The 16,781-nt window shown below is 38.6% G+C and overlaps 1 protein-coding gene and 1 long non-coding RNA gene across 4 annotated transcripts in view; both read left to right on the top strand.

The window, feature by feature from the left end:
- LOC136378559 (uncharacterized) overlaps positions 1 to 16,781 on the top strand; it is a 510,347-nt gene that overhangs the window by 221,006 nt on the left and 272,560 nt on the right. The window lies entirely within an intron of this gene.
- Positions 1 to 16,781, top strand: part of SPHKAP (SPHK1 interactor, AKAP domain containing) — a 121,741-nt gene that overhangs the window by 14,011 nt on the left and 90,949 nt on the right. For all 3 annotated transcript variants that reach the window (XM_066345645.1, XM_066345646.1, XM_066345644.1), the window contains exon 2: positions 6,130 to 6,208. In XM_066345645.1, the coding sequence (XP_066201742.1) occupies positions 6,130 to 6,208 (79 nt within the window). The remainder of the gene's footprint in view (positions 1 to 6,129; positions 6,209 to 16,781) is intronic.

Here is a 16,781-nt window from a genome sequence, read left to right as displayed (position 1 = left end):
AAGAGAATAACGGTGCCAGGCGCCAGGCAGCCTGGAAGTCTCCTTACATACTCTCTCTAGAGGGATTGGCTCTCCCTCTCTCTCAGTTCACTTTTCTCTGGGGCATCTAATGAGGCAACAGCAGAAGCCTGCTGTGCCCATGGCTGTATTGTCCTAATGATGATGAAGCACGTTCATCTGCTCGGCCTCAGTAAAATTCCGTGCTCTGCTCCCCCTAGAAAGGATGAACTGGATTTTCCAAGAACAAGTCAACGTTTCTTCCATCTTGGCTATTTGGGAATCTATGGATTTATAAAATAACATGTGTGTATAATATATAATATTTATTTATATCTGTTTTGTAATGTTTTTACTGAGCAACATTTTGGTTTCTATTCATTCATATGTGGCATAATACTATTATTCTCATGAATAATAATTGCATATAGATTATAGCTATTTAATAATTTGTGGTTGCCTTTTTTTTTAATCATCTACCTTTGGAAAGCGAACAGTTCTTACTCTATCAAGTGTTAACTCAGAAACGGCTCCTGCAGAATGAGTGGAGAGGGTATTTCATCATCAGCTTTCCAACAGTGATTCTGGGTCCAGCTCTAGGATTTGGTTTCATCTTTTGAAATCAAATAGATTGAGAAAAGGTAGCTTTAAGGACAAAATAAGAAAATGATGTCACTGAAGCCTCAGTAATTAAAATTAATTTGGATGAAAACTACAGTTGAACACTTTGATAATGCCGAATAGTACCTTGGAAAGGAACTTGTGGTTAAGAATATAATAGGCACAAAAAAAGAAAAAGAAGCCTGCTATGTCATTTTGAAAAACATTTTATTTCAGGTGGTCTAAATAGTGACCCTTATACAAAGATAATTGTCTTAAAAATTTTTATCTGTAAACTGTGCAAAGATATAATTTAGCCAGTAATATCAATTATTCCAATTTCTGAAGTGCTGCTCAAATTAAAACTTTATCATTTGTAACTAAAATTCCCCCCTCATTTATAAATGCTTCGAGGACTACTACAAAATCTTCCTAATATTATTTGCACCTTGACAATGTTTTACATGTTGATTTGGCTCACATACCTTTTTTCATGACATGGGAAAATACAGATATATTTTTCTTTTGCAAATTTAATGTATTTAAGTATTATAATTAGGACTTCATACGATGATCTGCATTTTGTCTGTTTTTTTTTTTTATTAATTCATTTATTTACTTACTTTTTTTTAGTTGAGTGTTTGGTTCTTTGCTCCACTTTTTCATCTGATTCTAAAACGTGATCATGTTAAGTGGCTTTTTTTTTAAGTGAACTCAAGTGAAGAGTCATACAAAAATTGATCATTCTGCCTGTCTAAGATATTGGATTGTGCTTCTCAGCTTCCATTAGGGTAAAAATGTTTTATGGGGAAAGCAATTTAGATCTGGCTGGGAGGCAGCATGCATTCTATCTAAATTCTGTATTGGAGTCACTTACCCAAGCTGTTTCTGCAAAATGAAATCTACAAGCACAATGACAAATTATTGTTCTAATGAATTTATAACATGAAAATGTAAGATTTAGTAATGTTAACAATAAATTCACATGTGATGTTATCTTTTCCTGGATATTTTGACATATTGTGTATAAGGATAAATTCCCTCTAAAGTATACCTGTCTCTGTGAAAGAGATTGTGTGCTTTATATCAAGACCATATTTTCTAAACTAAAAATTAAAACACCCTACCAAGTTATTTTTGACGTACAGTTCAGTAAATGATTTAAAGTCAGGTCCTTATATTGAAAAATACAAGCTATCTAGTCATTTTAGCAATACATTAACCTTCATAAAATATAAAGACAATTTTATTTAACTTCTAAGGGGTGATATGATAATTATCATTACCATTATTGTTTTTGTGATAGACAGCTGCTATAGAATGAAATGTATGAATAACTAGATATCTTTAGGTCATCTAATTATCCACTTCCTTCTCTGTAACTGCTTCTAATTCTTTATGAAAAGCTCTTTAGAAAATAAGTCAGGTCTTCCTAAATTGGTATCCTCCTCCATCACAAACATCAATAGGATCTCCCTCGTCCTACCCATATTCTTCTCAACTCTGAAACCTGCTGGTAACTATTTTTCCCTCTGTGTGTGTCCTTTCTGACACCTTCAGATAACTTGTAAAGGCCTATGAGTTTTGATTCCAGTCATATAACAAAATTATTCATCCATCCTCTTGTTGAAAATGACTTAAATAACAAGACCACAATTTATAGATTTGATAAGATAATAAAGAATTATTACCTAAATAGCAACAGGTCATCAAAGATAAATAGAAAATCTAAGATGTAGCCAGAAAAATGATATATTACCATTAAAAACTAATAATGAAATTGGCAGCTGACTTCATAAAAGCAGATAATGAAGTGATATTCTTTAATGTGTGAAGGAAAATAGTCACCAGCTTAGAATTCTATGCTCAGTGAAAATACTTCCAAGAATAAGAATATTTTTCACAGACAAAAACTGAGACTATTCCTTCTTGCCAAAGAAAATGATAAAATATTGATTTCAAGCAGAGGAAAAGCAATCCCAGATATGAGGTTTGAGATACAGAAAGAAATAAAGAAGAAATTAAGTTTTATATCTTTAGTAAATCTAAGCAAATATTTACTTTATAAAACAATATTAAATAATGCCCTATGGTTGTTAAAAATAATTAACACAAGGCAAAAATACAAGTTGAAAGGAGTTAGTTGTAGTGAAAGGGTTCTAAGATTTTTGAATTGACCAGGAAGAGGATAGAGATGTTGATTAGTTTTAGAATGTGTTAAAGGAAACATAGATATTCTATTTTCAAGGATAAGTATTAAAGGGATTGGAGGGATAAGGATATAACTTCTGAACTACTCAAAAGAAATGACAAAATTTAATTGATCTAAATGTGACAAGAAACTAAAGGAAAGTTGGGACAAAACGAAATATATCAGCAGTTACATTAAACGTGAATGGAATAAATGCTCTAAACAAAATACAAAGATTAACATTTGGATTTTTTTTTTTCTTTTTTGCATTTTTCCGAAGCTGGAAATGGGAGGCAGTCAGACAGACTCCCGCATGCGCCCAACGGGGATCCACCCGGCATACCCACCAGGGGGCAATGTTCTGCCCCTCCAGGGTGTCGCTCTGTTGCATCCAGAGCCATTCCAGCACCTGAGGCAGAGGCCACAGAGCCATCCTCAGCACCCGGGCCATCTTTGCTCCAATGAGCCTTGGCTGCGGGAGGGGAAGAGAGAGAGAGGAAGGAGAGGGGGAAGGGTGGAGAAGCAGATGGGCGCTTCTCCTGTGTGTCCTGGCCGGGAATCTAACCCAGGACTCCTGCACGCCAGGCCGACGCTCTCCCACTAAGACAACCAGCCAGGGCCTGGATTTTTTTAAATTAAAGAAAGTAAGACATTTAAAACATTAAATACTAAACAGGATGGATATACAATGTAATAGCTAACCAAGGAAAATAATGTAGCTTTATCATTATTAAACCAAATGAACTTTTAAAGCATCATGATCAGAAGTTAAGTATGTCCTTGCATAATGACAAATTTGAATAACTAGCAATATTTACCATTTAAAATTTGCATTCATATAATAAAGTAGTCTCAAAATTAAGACAAAAACGTGGACAGAAATATAAAAAGATATTATCCAAAAATGTCAATATGAACTTAGAAAATCTGAGTATCACATCCAACTTAACTTAATACACACATTTCAAATCCAATACTACAACCCAAACCTGCAGGATGCATATAACATTTACAGAAACTGGCCATACTTTGCATTATAAAACAATTCTAACAAATATCAAGGATTAATGTCATGCAGATTATGTTACATGAGTAAAATGGAACTCAATTGGAAGTCAATAATTAAAAGTGAAATAAATGTTTCATCTAAATAGGAATAAAAAAGCACTTCCAAATATACAGATCAACAATATTATAATGAAAGTCAGAAAATTATTTGAATTGAAGGATAATAAATATGGCACATTTCCAAACTTGTGGAATGAAGGTAAAGCAGTTATGAGGAAAATTTATAGCCTGGAAGGGTTATTTTTTATGAAGGAAGGGAGGGAGGAAGGGAGGAAGGAAGGAAGGAAGGAAGAGAGGAGAAAAGATAAATGCTAAAGATGATAGTTACCATCTATCTCCTGAGATTTTAAAAAGAATAATAAAATAACCCCCGAAAAAGTAAATGATAAGACCAGGCATTAATACCATACGATCCAAAGAAAGCATAGACTATAAAAGATGGTTCTTTGAAGAGAAAGCAACTCAAATTGATAGATCTCTGGTATGTTTAGTTTAAAAAGGGAGGGTTAATCTCAGTAAAACAAGATTAAGAATGAAAAAAAACTGAACATTACACAGATACTGTACACAGAATTATAATAATATAAAAATTATGTCAATATGGAAAAATCAGACTAAGTAGGAAATTTTGAATTAAAAAAATAAGAGTAGCTCAAGATGAAATAGAAACCATGATAAATATTAAATATACTGACTCTGGTCAAAATCTTTCTGACAAAAAAGCTCCAATCCCAGATAGCTTTGCTGGAAAGTTCTGCCAAACATTTGAAAACAAATAATTCCCATACAAACTCTTGCAGCAAATAGGAAAAGAGCAGTACCCTCAGTTTACTTTATGAGACCAGCATAACCTGGATGCCAACCTGACAGAAAAGAGAGGAAATATAAAATCAGTACCATTTATGATCATAGAGGAAAAATTCCCAGCCAAAATATTAGCAAGCTAGGTTCTACAGCATTTAAAAAGGATACTACATTGTTATTAAACTAAGTTAATCTCAGGAATTCAAGACTATTTAACATTAGAAATCAATTATTATGAACTATCAAAATTAATAAAAAACAATTTTTATAACAACAAATGCAACAAAGTGTTTGATAAAATGCAACATCTTACAATTATTATAATTAAAACACTAAAAAAATACAATTAAACTTCCTTAACCTAATTAAAAAAAAAACAAACAAACCTAGAGTAATGATAACATATAATGATGTAACTCTAAGGATTTTTGCATTACTCAAAACAATGCTTCACTGAAAATCCTAGCCAATGCAATAAGGCAATAAAAATAAATAAAAGGTAAGGGATATGGAAAAGAAGAAACCCAAACTCTCAGCATTTGCAGTTTATTTGATTGTGTACACAAAAAATCCAAAAGACTATGCCAATAATTATTAGTATTAATAACTGAATTTAGCATGTCAGCTGAATATAAATCAAAACACAAATGTAAACTATATTTCTTCATACAATCCAGAAATGAAAAGTGAGATTTAAAAATGTATTTAAGTTATCAATGAGTATGAATTTTCTAGGACTACATTTAAAGAAAGCATGCATAACCTTTCTCAAAAAAATTATAACCCTTAGTGAATGACATTAATTAGAGGTTTTCTATGACTACAGGTGTCTCTGCTCTTTCACACCTGGTTCTTTGCCCCCTGCACTCAAACCAGGTGTCTCTTTGAGGTAATATATTTTTGACTTGCATTGATAAAAGGACTAGAGCATGCCTAAACTGCGTATTATATAGAAACTGAATTACAAGGCATGCAGAGAAACTGGAATATGTCCATAAACACCTGTTGTCTTGCTCTACTCTTAATATTGATTTTAATATTAAAAACATTAAGTTCCAGAGGCACAAAGTGTGATTTTTACCTGTGGATACCCATAAACCAGTAAACCAGATTGGAAGGCTCTAAACTTCTCATTTACAAGGTGTAAATGACCTTTTCATGCATCAGAGATGTGAAATTCAACCTAAAACAAAACTCCAGCATGAGAGATGCTCTCTGGAAATACGCATGTCATCTTTGAACCCTTCTCTGAAACTTTTTTTTTGTTATAATGTCATCCACTAACTACTATTGTTCTTTTTAAAGACAGCCTGCTGTGTGTTTTATTCCTTGAATGATACTAAAACTTTTGTTTCTCTTTTTCTCCTCTCTCCTCCTCTCTCATCCTCTCCCTTCCCCCTCTCCTGTTTCCCCTCCACGTCTGCTGGTGTGTGTAACACCTGTACTGTGGGTGTGGCCCTCTCCATCAGCCATGTGGCTAGTTGAACCACACTCACCTGCCTGCCTCTCTGCTGCCTTGCTCGCCAGGAACCACTCCCAGGAATCCAGGTGGGTTGTGGGATGTTGGGTCCAGGGGATGAATATAGGCAGGTCATGACCAGGGCCTGTTGTTTATTCGTGGCATCCCATGAGCCCCCATGGGTACCCAACCCTCAGATTTTGGTCCTGACTTTGCAGGCTTCCTGGTTGATGGTATTATTCTGGCCAAAATGCGAACTGCTGTGCACCTTACCCATTTTTACTGTCAGCGTTTACTCTCTCTGTGCCTCATCCCTGCGGGATCCTGCCACCCTCTTCCAGCTCTTAATGGCTCTAAGCCATTAATAGGGGATTTAGTATCAAGACTAGACAGAAGCTCTTAGTGAGGCCTAGCTAACTGCAGCCCTGAAGTCACAAAGGGAGGTGTTTTTCCACTCCTTCCATGGAGGCCTGGGCCTGGTGGTGCTTGGGTGATGCTTCGAAATGACTCAAGTTCCCTCTTCTGGCGACAGGAGTAGCCACCTCACCTGGTGGAGCAGCCAGAGACAGCTCCTCCTGCTAACCCTGCCCCTTCGTCTGCATTGCTCTTCTCTGAGCCCCGTGTCCCCATAAGATGAGGCACCCTAAAGAAAAGCAGTTCTAAGGAAGCTGGTTCTAACAAAAGCCAGTGGTGTGATATAAAGACACATCATATCCGGGAAAGAACACAGGCTGCGGCCAGGTTTGGGCCCCATTGTAAGCTGCCAATCAACAGTGTACCTTAGTAAATGCCTAACCTCCGAGTCTCAGTGTTTTTGTGAATATAATAGGTTAAGAGCACCTACAGTACTATATACTATGAGGATATGAAGTGATAAATGTGAAGGTCTTCTCACAATGTCTAGGGCAGAGTGGGTGCTCAGTGAGCTGTATCTGTTATTACTCTTGACTGAGATTCTCTCCCTTCGACAATGACGAATCTTGTGATGTAGATAGTATTGGTCCCATTTGACAGACAAAGAGACTGTGGCTCAAGGAGATTTAGCAGCTTTCCCAAGGGCAAGCTGGTAAAAGTGGCCGTTGGGACCCAAATTTAACTTTTCTGTCTTCCAACACATGGTAATATTTCCACAACATCATATGACCCTAAGACATTTTTTAATTTTTACATATTTATATTAATCATTAGGCTTTTCATATTCCATCTTTGTTTAATGGGTGGATATTGTTCATTCTGCAGGTTTTGAATATTGCAACTATAATTTACATGAGTTTTGTCTTGATAAAACATCGCGGCAGTTCCACTAATGGTGTATTGTAAATATATGGACTATTTCTAGCTATCTGGTAGTTTCACTAACATTTGTACCTTACGATTGTAGACTGTAAGGACCAAGAGAAGATCAGAAAATAAGCAGGGCACTAATGGAACAGGGAACTTAAGGGTTACAGGCAGGTCCTGCTCCTGTTCTGTTAGGAATAACATGCCCAAGGTCGTTCAAGAAGCAGAGACAGATAGGGACTCTGGGAGGCTGAGAGAGAAGAAAAAAAAAAAGAAAAAGAGACAAACATTTGCATTCTATTGGTTAAAAGACCCTTATCAGAAGTTTAGGTTTGGAATTCGCCAATGAGCTAGACCCCAGCCCCTGTTGCTATGCTATGTGCAGCCCCCTTAGCAAATAGGTTACCGCCACATCTGCTTCTGTAAGGCTTGCTTGCTTAGCTTATAAAAAGATTTAGCTGTGAGCGCTAGGTGCGATTCCCATCTGCAGCTCCTTGTGAGCACAGTGTCTCTGGACACCTCGGGAATTTGCCCCTGCGCAGGTAAAACTGGCCAATAAAGTTACATCTATACTCCTGAAAGTCTCCGACGTTTGTTCTTGTACCCGGTGGATGCTACATAGACTATCACAGACAAAAGCATGGAGTTAGAATGAAAAGGTCATCTTTACTTTCATCTGACAATTGAAAATAAACACTAAGAGTTTTTTAAGAGGTGCCATTTATTGACCCCACCCTATTTATTAGGCCAGTGATGGGCAATCTTTTGAGCTTGGTGTGTCAAAATTTGCCAAAAAAACGAGCATAACTCAGGTGGTGTGTCACTTCGAGAAAAAAAACCATAATTTCATGATATTTATAGTTTAAATAACAAAAATGTATAATTGTAATATATAACTGTATTTATAAACCAAAAACTAATTATTTAACTTACTGCTGAGTGACTTCTTTGTTCATCTGTCAGTCGGTTTCTTTTGTTGGTCTTGATATTATTTAAGTTGTGTGGGATGCCGTGAACTAAGATAAGTGGGGGGGGAGGGGGAATTCTTTAACTAACCTGCCTATTAGTGACTTTTTTGTTGCTGAACTTCATTGGCTAAATCTTCAATTGAAGGTTGGTATTTTGTACACTTCAAGCCCAAGCAAGCACTACTAACTTCATCTGTCAATCTGTTTCTTTTGTTGGTTTTGATATTAAAGCTGAGAATAAGGTCTCACAAAAGTACGTAGAGGGAACAATTGTGAGTAAAGCCATTGCTGTATTTTTCAGGGTGCTAAAAGTGTCTGGTAATCTGTTCCAGGCACTCCAAATTTCCTGTTTGTAGTGGCACTCCTCTTGATTCTCCAAGCGGCACCTTTCCAGATTCTAAAGCTTTGACCTCAAGTCGACAAACACCTGAGCCCAGATGCTGTCTTGAAATCCTGCAGGTTGCATCTTATGTAAATTAAGATGGCTGCTGCTATTTCTAATGGTGAGAAACGGCACCCATAGCACAGGCCCTAGCCTCTCCCAGCCTCCCCCCACTTATCTCAGTAATGATAGTCAATTAGAAATCCACGACATCCCAGAACAGTAGATTGGATGATAGTTGCTGTGGTTATGTGGTTGCTGGTAATGGCGATCACAGGGCCCCCAGAGATGTGTCCCGGAGGCATTCCACTGCTCCCTACTCTGCCAGCCGGAAGTGAGGTCAAAGATCCCCTAACGGCCTAACCGGAAGTCCCAGAACTAGGCGCTCCGTGCCGGAGTTCTGTTGTTTTGGCCTACAGACCTCCAGCACAGAGTGTCTACACTACAGCCAATGTTTTATCCTCGGCTCGTGCACCTGGCCGTGCAGGAGCTGAGGATGAAACATCCTTCTCGGCATGCGGCCCCATACTTCTCTGGTATGCGGCTGCATGTCATCGGAAATAGCTACGCACGTGTGTGATAGGTTCGCCATCACGGTATTAGGCACTGAATAATTGCCAGGCATTATGCTATCTTGTGAAATTCAGTAGTGAATTAGAAGTTCTATTCTACCTCTAGAACTCAAAAACACATTTGGAAATAAAATCTAATAATTTAAATTCAATCCAGCTTGGTTGTAAAACCCCTATTTTTCAATATGAAATACAAGTGTACCTTAAAGTGGAGATTGATAGATATTAAGGCTGAGAGGTAAAGATGTATTTACTACATTGTGATTTCTACAGATACTGTCTCCAAAAGGAAAAAAATAAGTCCAATTCTTTGCTTGTTGTATAAGTAGCTTTTTGAATGACTTATGAAAAGTTCTGCTATGAAAGTAGAACAGACCTCTCTCAACCCTAATAAAATTATGTATCAAAGTGCTTTATTTCAAAACGCAAAGTAAATTTTTAAAATGTCAGGGATGCTTGTTATTTGGAGGTTGCATAATCAAATATTTTCCAGACAAGCACTTGTGCTGAAAATAAGTACAACAGACTCACGAAGATGCTGAACTTAAAGGGGCCTAAGTCCACCAATTACTCCTCAGTGCAGTCTGGTTTATAGATGTTTTAGAAGGAAAAGAAAAGAAACTCAGCAAAGGATTAGAAGGACTGTTAGAGGTTACAGTGGAAAATAACATGGGGTAGTGTTAAGAGAAGTGGGTCAAGTCTCTGATCTGTTATCTACCAGTGATATAACCTGGGTTTTTGTGTCAACCGCTAATCCTTGATTTCTCATCTATACAAAGGATTTAATTAAATGACTACGTAAAATACTTTATAGAGCTCTAGACACCTGTTAAACATTACATGACGCTCATTTTTGCTAGAAGTAATATTAAAAAAGGATTGTATACCAGAGTGAAGCACTTGCCTAAGTGTTTTAATGAAAGAGCAGACAGAGTTGGATGCCAGGGTAGTTACTGTGACATCTTCTGGACTAAAGTCTAAATGCAGCAAGATGCAGCGACAGAATGAGTTCTGACCATCCAAGCAAATGTGCACCCAAAATGTTTTAAAAAATAAGTAAAGTACCTTAGGGATAAATAATTCAACAGTAGGCATCTAATGGTGTTCGTATATAAATACATATTCATACAACAGTGATGTGCACATTCTTCTCTTACATTGAAAGACTTCTTCTGCACCTACCCCACCCTATAGTAGTGGTGAAATTCATGAGCTTATTACTTGCCGTCATCACTTTACTCAGAGATATATAAATTTTCAAAGCACAGCATCTGACACACAGAAGATTGTTCTATAAATTTTATTTTATACATATAATACATTTTTACATATTACATATTTATTTCATATATATTATATCAATAATCACCAATAACACTGTTATGAATAGGCTCATGTTTTCACTGAACATATTTAATAGATTTAGTAGTTACCTGGATGAAATCTCCACCAAAGAGTATTCGATATAATTTTTCAGGATGAAAGATTTCAGTATATCTAATACCGAAAACAGGGAAATTACCTGCCGTTGGCGTTTACTAATTACGTCCCAAATGAAGTAATAGTGCTATTAATTATGTCATTTTTTAACAATCAAGATCGAGATAGAGTAATTAAAGTTAATTTCAGGCCATTCTTTCTGCTAACAATGAGCTAGTTTAAGATTAATAATGAACTTTTTAAGCTCTCTTTATTGCCATTTAATAATTCCTCACAAAAAGTGCACAAACTTGGGTTTTTAATAGTATTTTCACTGTTCTGAGGACAAAAGTGATTGAGAGTGAAGTTTGTCAACAATCTTTTCCTTAAAAAAAAAAACCTTCATTTTTAGATAATATATCATAGTTTTTGTTACAATAGTCATGATGTTCTTTCTTTGAAGAATTATGGTGAGAACAGAAGTAGCAAGGGTTTTTTTTTTAATATCCTTTTTTTTTTGGAAAAAATGAAAAGTTGGCCACTTTATAATGTTATTGTCGATGTTGTTATTTTATTGGTCCTGGAGATAAAAAAAAAAAAGCCTGAATATTGCCACTAGACAATACTCAGCCAGCTTTAATTATTGAACCGATGCATTTCACACTGGTTTCTAAATGTTTTTAAGGTTTGGATAATTGTTTCTTATGAAAAGTTTACTAAAATCCTACAGAATTAATTAGGACTTTTTAGGTCTTTCAGCCGCTGAGGAGCTGGTGACATATTTAATTTGAATGGATGATATGATGAGAAAATCACGATTTGATTTTCTTTTTTATTTTATTTTATTTTTTATTTATTTATTTTTTTTTATGATCTGATTTTCAAACTTAGAAAACAAAAATAGGAGTATAGAAGTAAAAAAACATAGAGTAAACTTTTTACTTCTTACACAGGAGATAAAACTAGAGAAGGAGCAGAAGAGTATATACAGTGGGAAAGAAGACTTTTGTACTAGGCACTTGTCAAAAATGCAAGGCAAATTTTATTTGAGCTACTGCAATAGGGGAGAGAGATGTCAGGGTAGAACTGAGCTCTACTCCAAATACAACAGGAAGCAATGGGGATTTATAGCCAAGGGGCAGAGTGAAGGGGTAGTGCAGAGGTCCCCAAACTACGGCCCGCGGGCCGCATGCGGCCCCCTGAGGCCATTTATCCGCCCCCGCCGCACTTCTGGAAGGGGCACCTCTTTCATTGGTGGTCAGTGAGAGGCCCATAGTTCCCATTGAAATACTGTTCAGTTTGTTGATTTAAATTTACTTGTTCTTTATTTTAAATATTGTATTTGTTCCCGTTTTGTTTTTTTACTTTAAAATAAGATATGTGCAGTGTGCATAGGGATTTGTTCATAGTTTTTTTTATAGTCCGGCCCTCCAATGGTCTGAGGGGCAGTGAACTGGCCCCCTGTGTAAAAAGTTTGGGGACCCCTGGGGTAGTGGATAGAAAATTTCTGAGAGGAGATATCAAGGATAGGGCGATTCTTGCCAAAATGGTCTAACAGGATTCTTGCAAAGGCTGACCCAGGATTTAGATATCAAGGGTGAGGGATGAGGAACTTGATCAGATATTGAGGGAGGGCGGATTATTGCTAAAGTGCCTTAGCAGGTCAAGATCTGGTTTAAAAAGAAGGCTCAGAGTAGCCTAACTGAAGTCTGATCAAGGAGGGAGTCTTTGCAATAGATTGGTAAGAACACAAATGTAAAAGAAACTAACACATCATGTGATTTTTTAAAAAAATCAAATAGGGCTGGCCGGGTAGCTCAGTTAGTGAGAGCATGGTCTTGATATGCCAAGGTTGTGGGCTCCATCTCTGGTTGGGACACAAAGAAGAATCAACCAATGGATGCATAAACAACTAATCAATGTGTCTCTTTCTAAAAGAAAATTTCAAAACAAACAAACAAACAAACAAAAAACCAAGTCAGTGTTTGAAAGGCTAACCTGAACCGCTGAGCTTCATGTAACAAGTTAATCTTTTGGTTGAAGATAAAATAAGGACATTCACTTTAGCAAACTTCTATTTTGAACCATGAAGAGCTGTGTTTTAAAATCCTCTAAATTCTGGGTTGAAGTATATCATTAAATTAATTTTAACCAGAACAACTTGATTCCATTCCTTGCTCAAGATCTCCTTTGATAGGTGTGTTTTGTTTTGGGTTTTCTTTTCCCTTCCTTTCCCTTCCTTTCCCTTCCTTTCCCTTCCTTTCCCTTCCTTTCCCTTCCTTTCCCTTCCCTTCCCTTCCCTTCCCTTCCCTTCCCTTCCCTTCCCTTTCCTTTTCCTTCCTTCCTTCCTTCCTTCCTTCCTTCCTTCCTTCCTTCCTTCCTTCCTTCCTTCCTTCCTTTCCCCCCTCTCTCTTTCTTTCTTTCTCTCTCTCTTTCTCCCTCTCTCTCTTCTTTCCAGTGTTGAGTTTAAATGATTCAGAAGAAAACTCAAAAATAAGTATATTTACTAAAACTGAGACAATGGAACCAATGGTAATTATGACATTTTACTAAAAGAATTCTTTAAGTGGGGGAAGAAGATAAGATAAAAGCAAATCTTATCTTTAAGAATCTGTTAAAATTGTTAAACTTGACACTTTGTTTACTTGACATATTAGTAACAAACACTAGCAGCAGGTCCCCTCTTCATTAGAACCATCTAGGGGAATTCTTTAATTTATCTTCCCAGACGTGGCGCATACCACCATCTGTCGCTACTGCAGAAAGTTTAGCGTTGAATTCCAACACCCTTTTGTGCATAACTTTTTGAGGTCATCCAGGATGCTCAGAAAGATAAAAAGAACAACACTAATGAATACTAAATAAGCACTAAATCACTACCTAGCATGGTTCTAAGTCCCAGAGTGTCCCCTCCCTTTCAGTACTTAGAGCCGGAAGAGACAGACAAATATTACAAAATGAGACGCCATTATGACAAGTGTGACCGCTGGACATGGTTCAGGCAGTTGGAACATACAACGAAGGCGTCTGCTTCACTTCTTGGGTTGGTGTGAAGGTGGAAATACGGAGGTGGAGGAGAGGTGAGGGTGTGAGTGTGTGTGTGTGTGTGTGTGTGTGCGCGCGCATGCACGCACATGGGGCATTGGGGGGAGATTCGAGAGAACTGGCCTCCTTGACAGAGGGTGGAAAGGAGGAAGGTACAAGAGGTGACCTGAGTGCATAGAGTAGGAATTATCCAGGAGGAAGGAGGGGGGTTTCAAAGGGTGTTCCTAAAAGAAGAACATCGTGTGCAGATGGCCAAGGGCAAAGGAGAGTGTGTATTTAGTGTCAGGCCATTGCCTTCCAGGCTTTAATGCGAGTATGTGTTACCTGAGCTGACTGTCCGAACGCAGGTTCTGATCGGTGCTGCTCGACAGGGACGTGAGTTCCTGGCTGGCAGACAGGCTCCCAGCCCGTATCCCTACTCCTGCTTCACAGACCACACTTTGAGCAACGACCTATAGAGAACAAAATTTCCAGGCACTGGGTGCTTCTCTCTAGGGAAATAGCTGAAGAGTCCCTAAGCCACTGTCACTACGGATGGTGACCTACTTATCCACTCTGCATGGATCATTAATGATGGCGGCACAGTGGCAACTCAAGGCTTACTCAGCAATGAGGCTTCCTGTACGGGAGACTTCTCTTCTTACAACATTTCTAAAGTCGCTACTTCAAATTCTGCTTTTGTATCTTTATTTCTGCCACCTTGATCTTCTTGGTTGAAGTCAATTTAGCGGTTTTAGCATGAAACTGATCTGAAAGGATGTGCTTGGTAACTACGGTCAACACTTGTCAAACCGAAAGTATCCCAGGGAAGAACTTGCAGCCTTACTCAGAACGAGCAAGTTCTGAGACTGGATGGTGTTCTGACAGCCGTTCTTGTAATGTCGGTTGGAACTCATTTGAATGCATGCATTGCTTGTTGCTGCCATCTCTCCCTCATCCTGTAGCAGCCAAGAGGCTGCTTCTCTGGAGACCAAGGACAGCATCTTGGCAAATAGGCTAAACATTCCCTCTCTGTCCCAAAGGCATGCGAACAGATTGGGCTCTGTTGACGAGTCACCTACTGGAAATTCGCACCCATGTTACCTGGTCTAAAAGATAAACCTCTCTACATACAGTTTTGGATATTAGACATCATTGAATTGATTTCTAATGTGTTTCTAGAGACCAGAAGATGCTTTTGTTTGAATATTGGTACAGTGGAGTTGAGTCATACCTGTTATCAAATAACACACTGATTTTAGTCCCACTGTGTACCTCTACTGCCCCATTTAATACTCACAATAAACAAATATATATATATATATTTAAAAATTATTTTATAAATGCTGTACAGACTTTGCATTAGAACAAATGGAGAAAGCCCTGAACACAAGCAAGACATTCAAATTCCCTTTCTTACCTTCATTTCCAAACAGGATCGTTACCATCTTATATGCAGAAGAACTTTCATACCAGGATATATTGGGTAGACTTGCCCTTCCTACCTAGCACTTGACTAGCTCAGCAACTCTTAAACATTTTTGTGTATAATAAACACTGTAGCACCTTGCCTTCTTGAAGTCTTATATAATATGCTTTGTGTGAAAACAAGAAATTTCTAGGGGTGATCTTTTCCTTTTCTCTGTGTTCCCATTACACCCTGATTTTGGACCTACTCAACTCTGCTTTAGTTAACTGTGATTCCCTTCTAAAGTGATCAGAGATTGTTGAAGCTCTGTTTCTATTCTGTTTTATATTGGGTCTGTCTCAACCTTACTTATTGTCCTGCCTACTTCCCACTCCCAGGATTGCTATCCCTGTGAGGACACATGGGAGATTTTCTAACAATAGACATAAGTCTTGGGATGGTGTGGATGGACGTTCTTCATTAGATCATCAGAGCAGCCTAAGGACATAATAGCAATAGGACACGTGTTGTATGGACCCTTCAGATGGTCTCCCTGAACTCCTGCACACAGGGACTTGACTGATTCCTATAAGGAATAATATATGATTTCCTTAATTCATGGGCAAAGTTATTACAGACCAAAGTTAGCTTGGTCTACGGTCCTGTCTTTAACGTGTAAATGATTTGGAACCTCACAATGATACCCTCTTTGGTATTTGGGTAAAAACTGAACTCTCCTATGGCCAAAAAACATTCAATAGTTAAACTGCAGTTATATTCAAATTACAGTTATGACCCTGGCCGGTTGGCTCAGTGGTAGAGTGTCGGCCTGGTGTGCGGGAGTCCCGGGTTCAATTCCCCGCCAGGGCACACAGGAGAAGTGCCCATCTGCTTCTCCACCCCTCCCCCTCTCCTTCCTCTCTGTCTCTCTCTTCCCCTCCCACAGCCAAGGCTCCATTGGAGCAAAGTTTGCCCAGGCGCTGAGGATGGCTCTGGCCTCTGCCTCAGGTGCTAGAATGGCTCTGATTATGGCAGAGCGACACCCCAGATGGGCAGAGCATCGCCCCCTGGTGGGTGTGCCGGGTGGATCCTGGTTGGGCGCATGCAGGAGTCTGTCTGACTGCCTCCTTGTTTCCAACTTAAGGAAAAAAAATTACAGTTACACTTAAATAGCAGTTTTGTTATTTGGTTGTTTTTTCATTTTTTGGAAGCTGGAAACGGAGAGGCAGTCAGACAGACTCCCGCATGTGCCCGACCGGGATCCACCCGGCACACCCACCAGGGAGTGATGCTCTGCCCCTCTGGGGTGTCGCACTGTTGCATCCAGAGCCATTTTAGCGCCTGAGGCAGAGGCCACAGAGCCATCCCCAGCACCTGGGCCATCTTTGCTCCAATGGAGCCTTGGCTGCGGGAGGGGAAGAGAGAGACAGAGAGGAAGGAGAGGAGGAAGGGGTAGAGAAGCAGATGGGCGCTTCTCCTGTGTGCCCTGGCTGGGAATCGAACCTGGGACTCCCGCACGCCAGGCCGACGCTCTACCGCTGAGCCAACCGGCCAGGGCTTAAATGGCCGTTTTAAAAGTTATAGGCACACACTGTGGGAAACCTGTGA

The sequence above is a fragment of the Saccopteryx leptura genome, chromosome 7 (assembly GCF_036850995.1).
Source record: "Saccopteryx leptura isolate mSacLep1 chromosome 7, mSacLep1_pri_phased_curated, whole genome shotgun sequence".
Taxonomy (NCBI): Eukaryota; Metazoa; Chordata; class Mammalia; order Chiroptera; family Emballonuridae; genus Saccopteryx; species Saccopteryx leptura.
The sequence above is the reverse complement of the archived record's forward strand: the minus strand, read 5'-3'. Positions and strand labels throughout refer to the sequence as shown.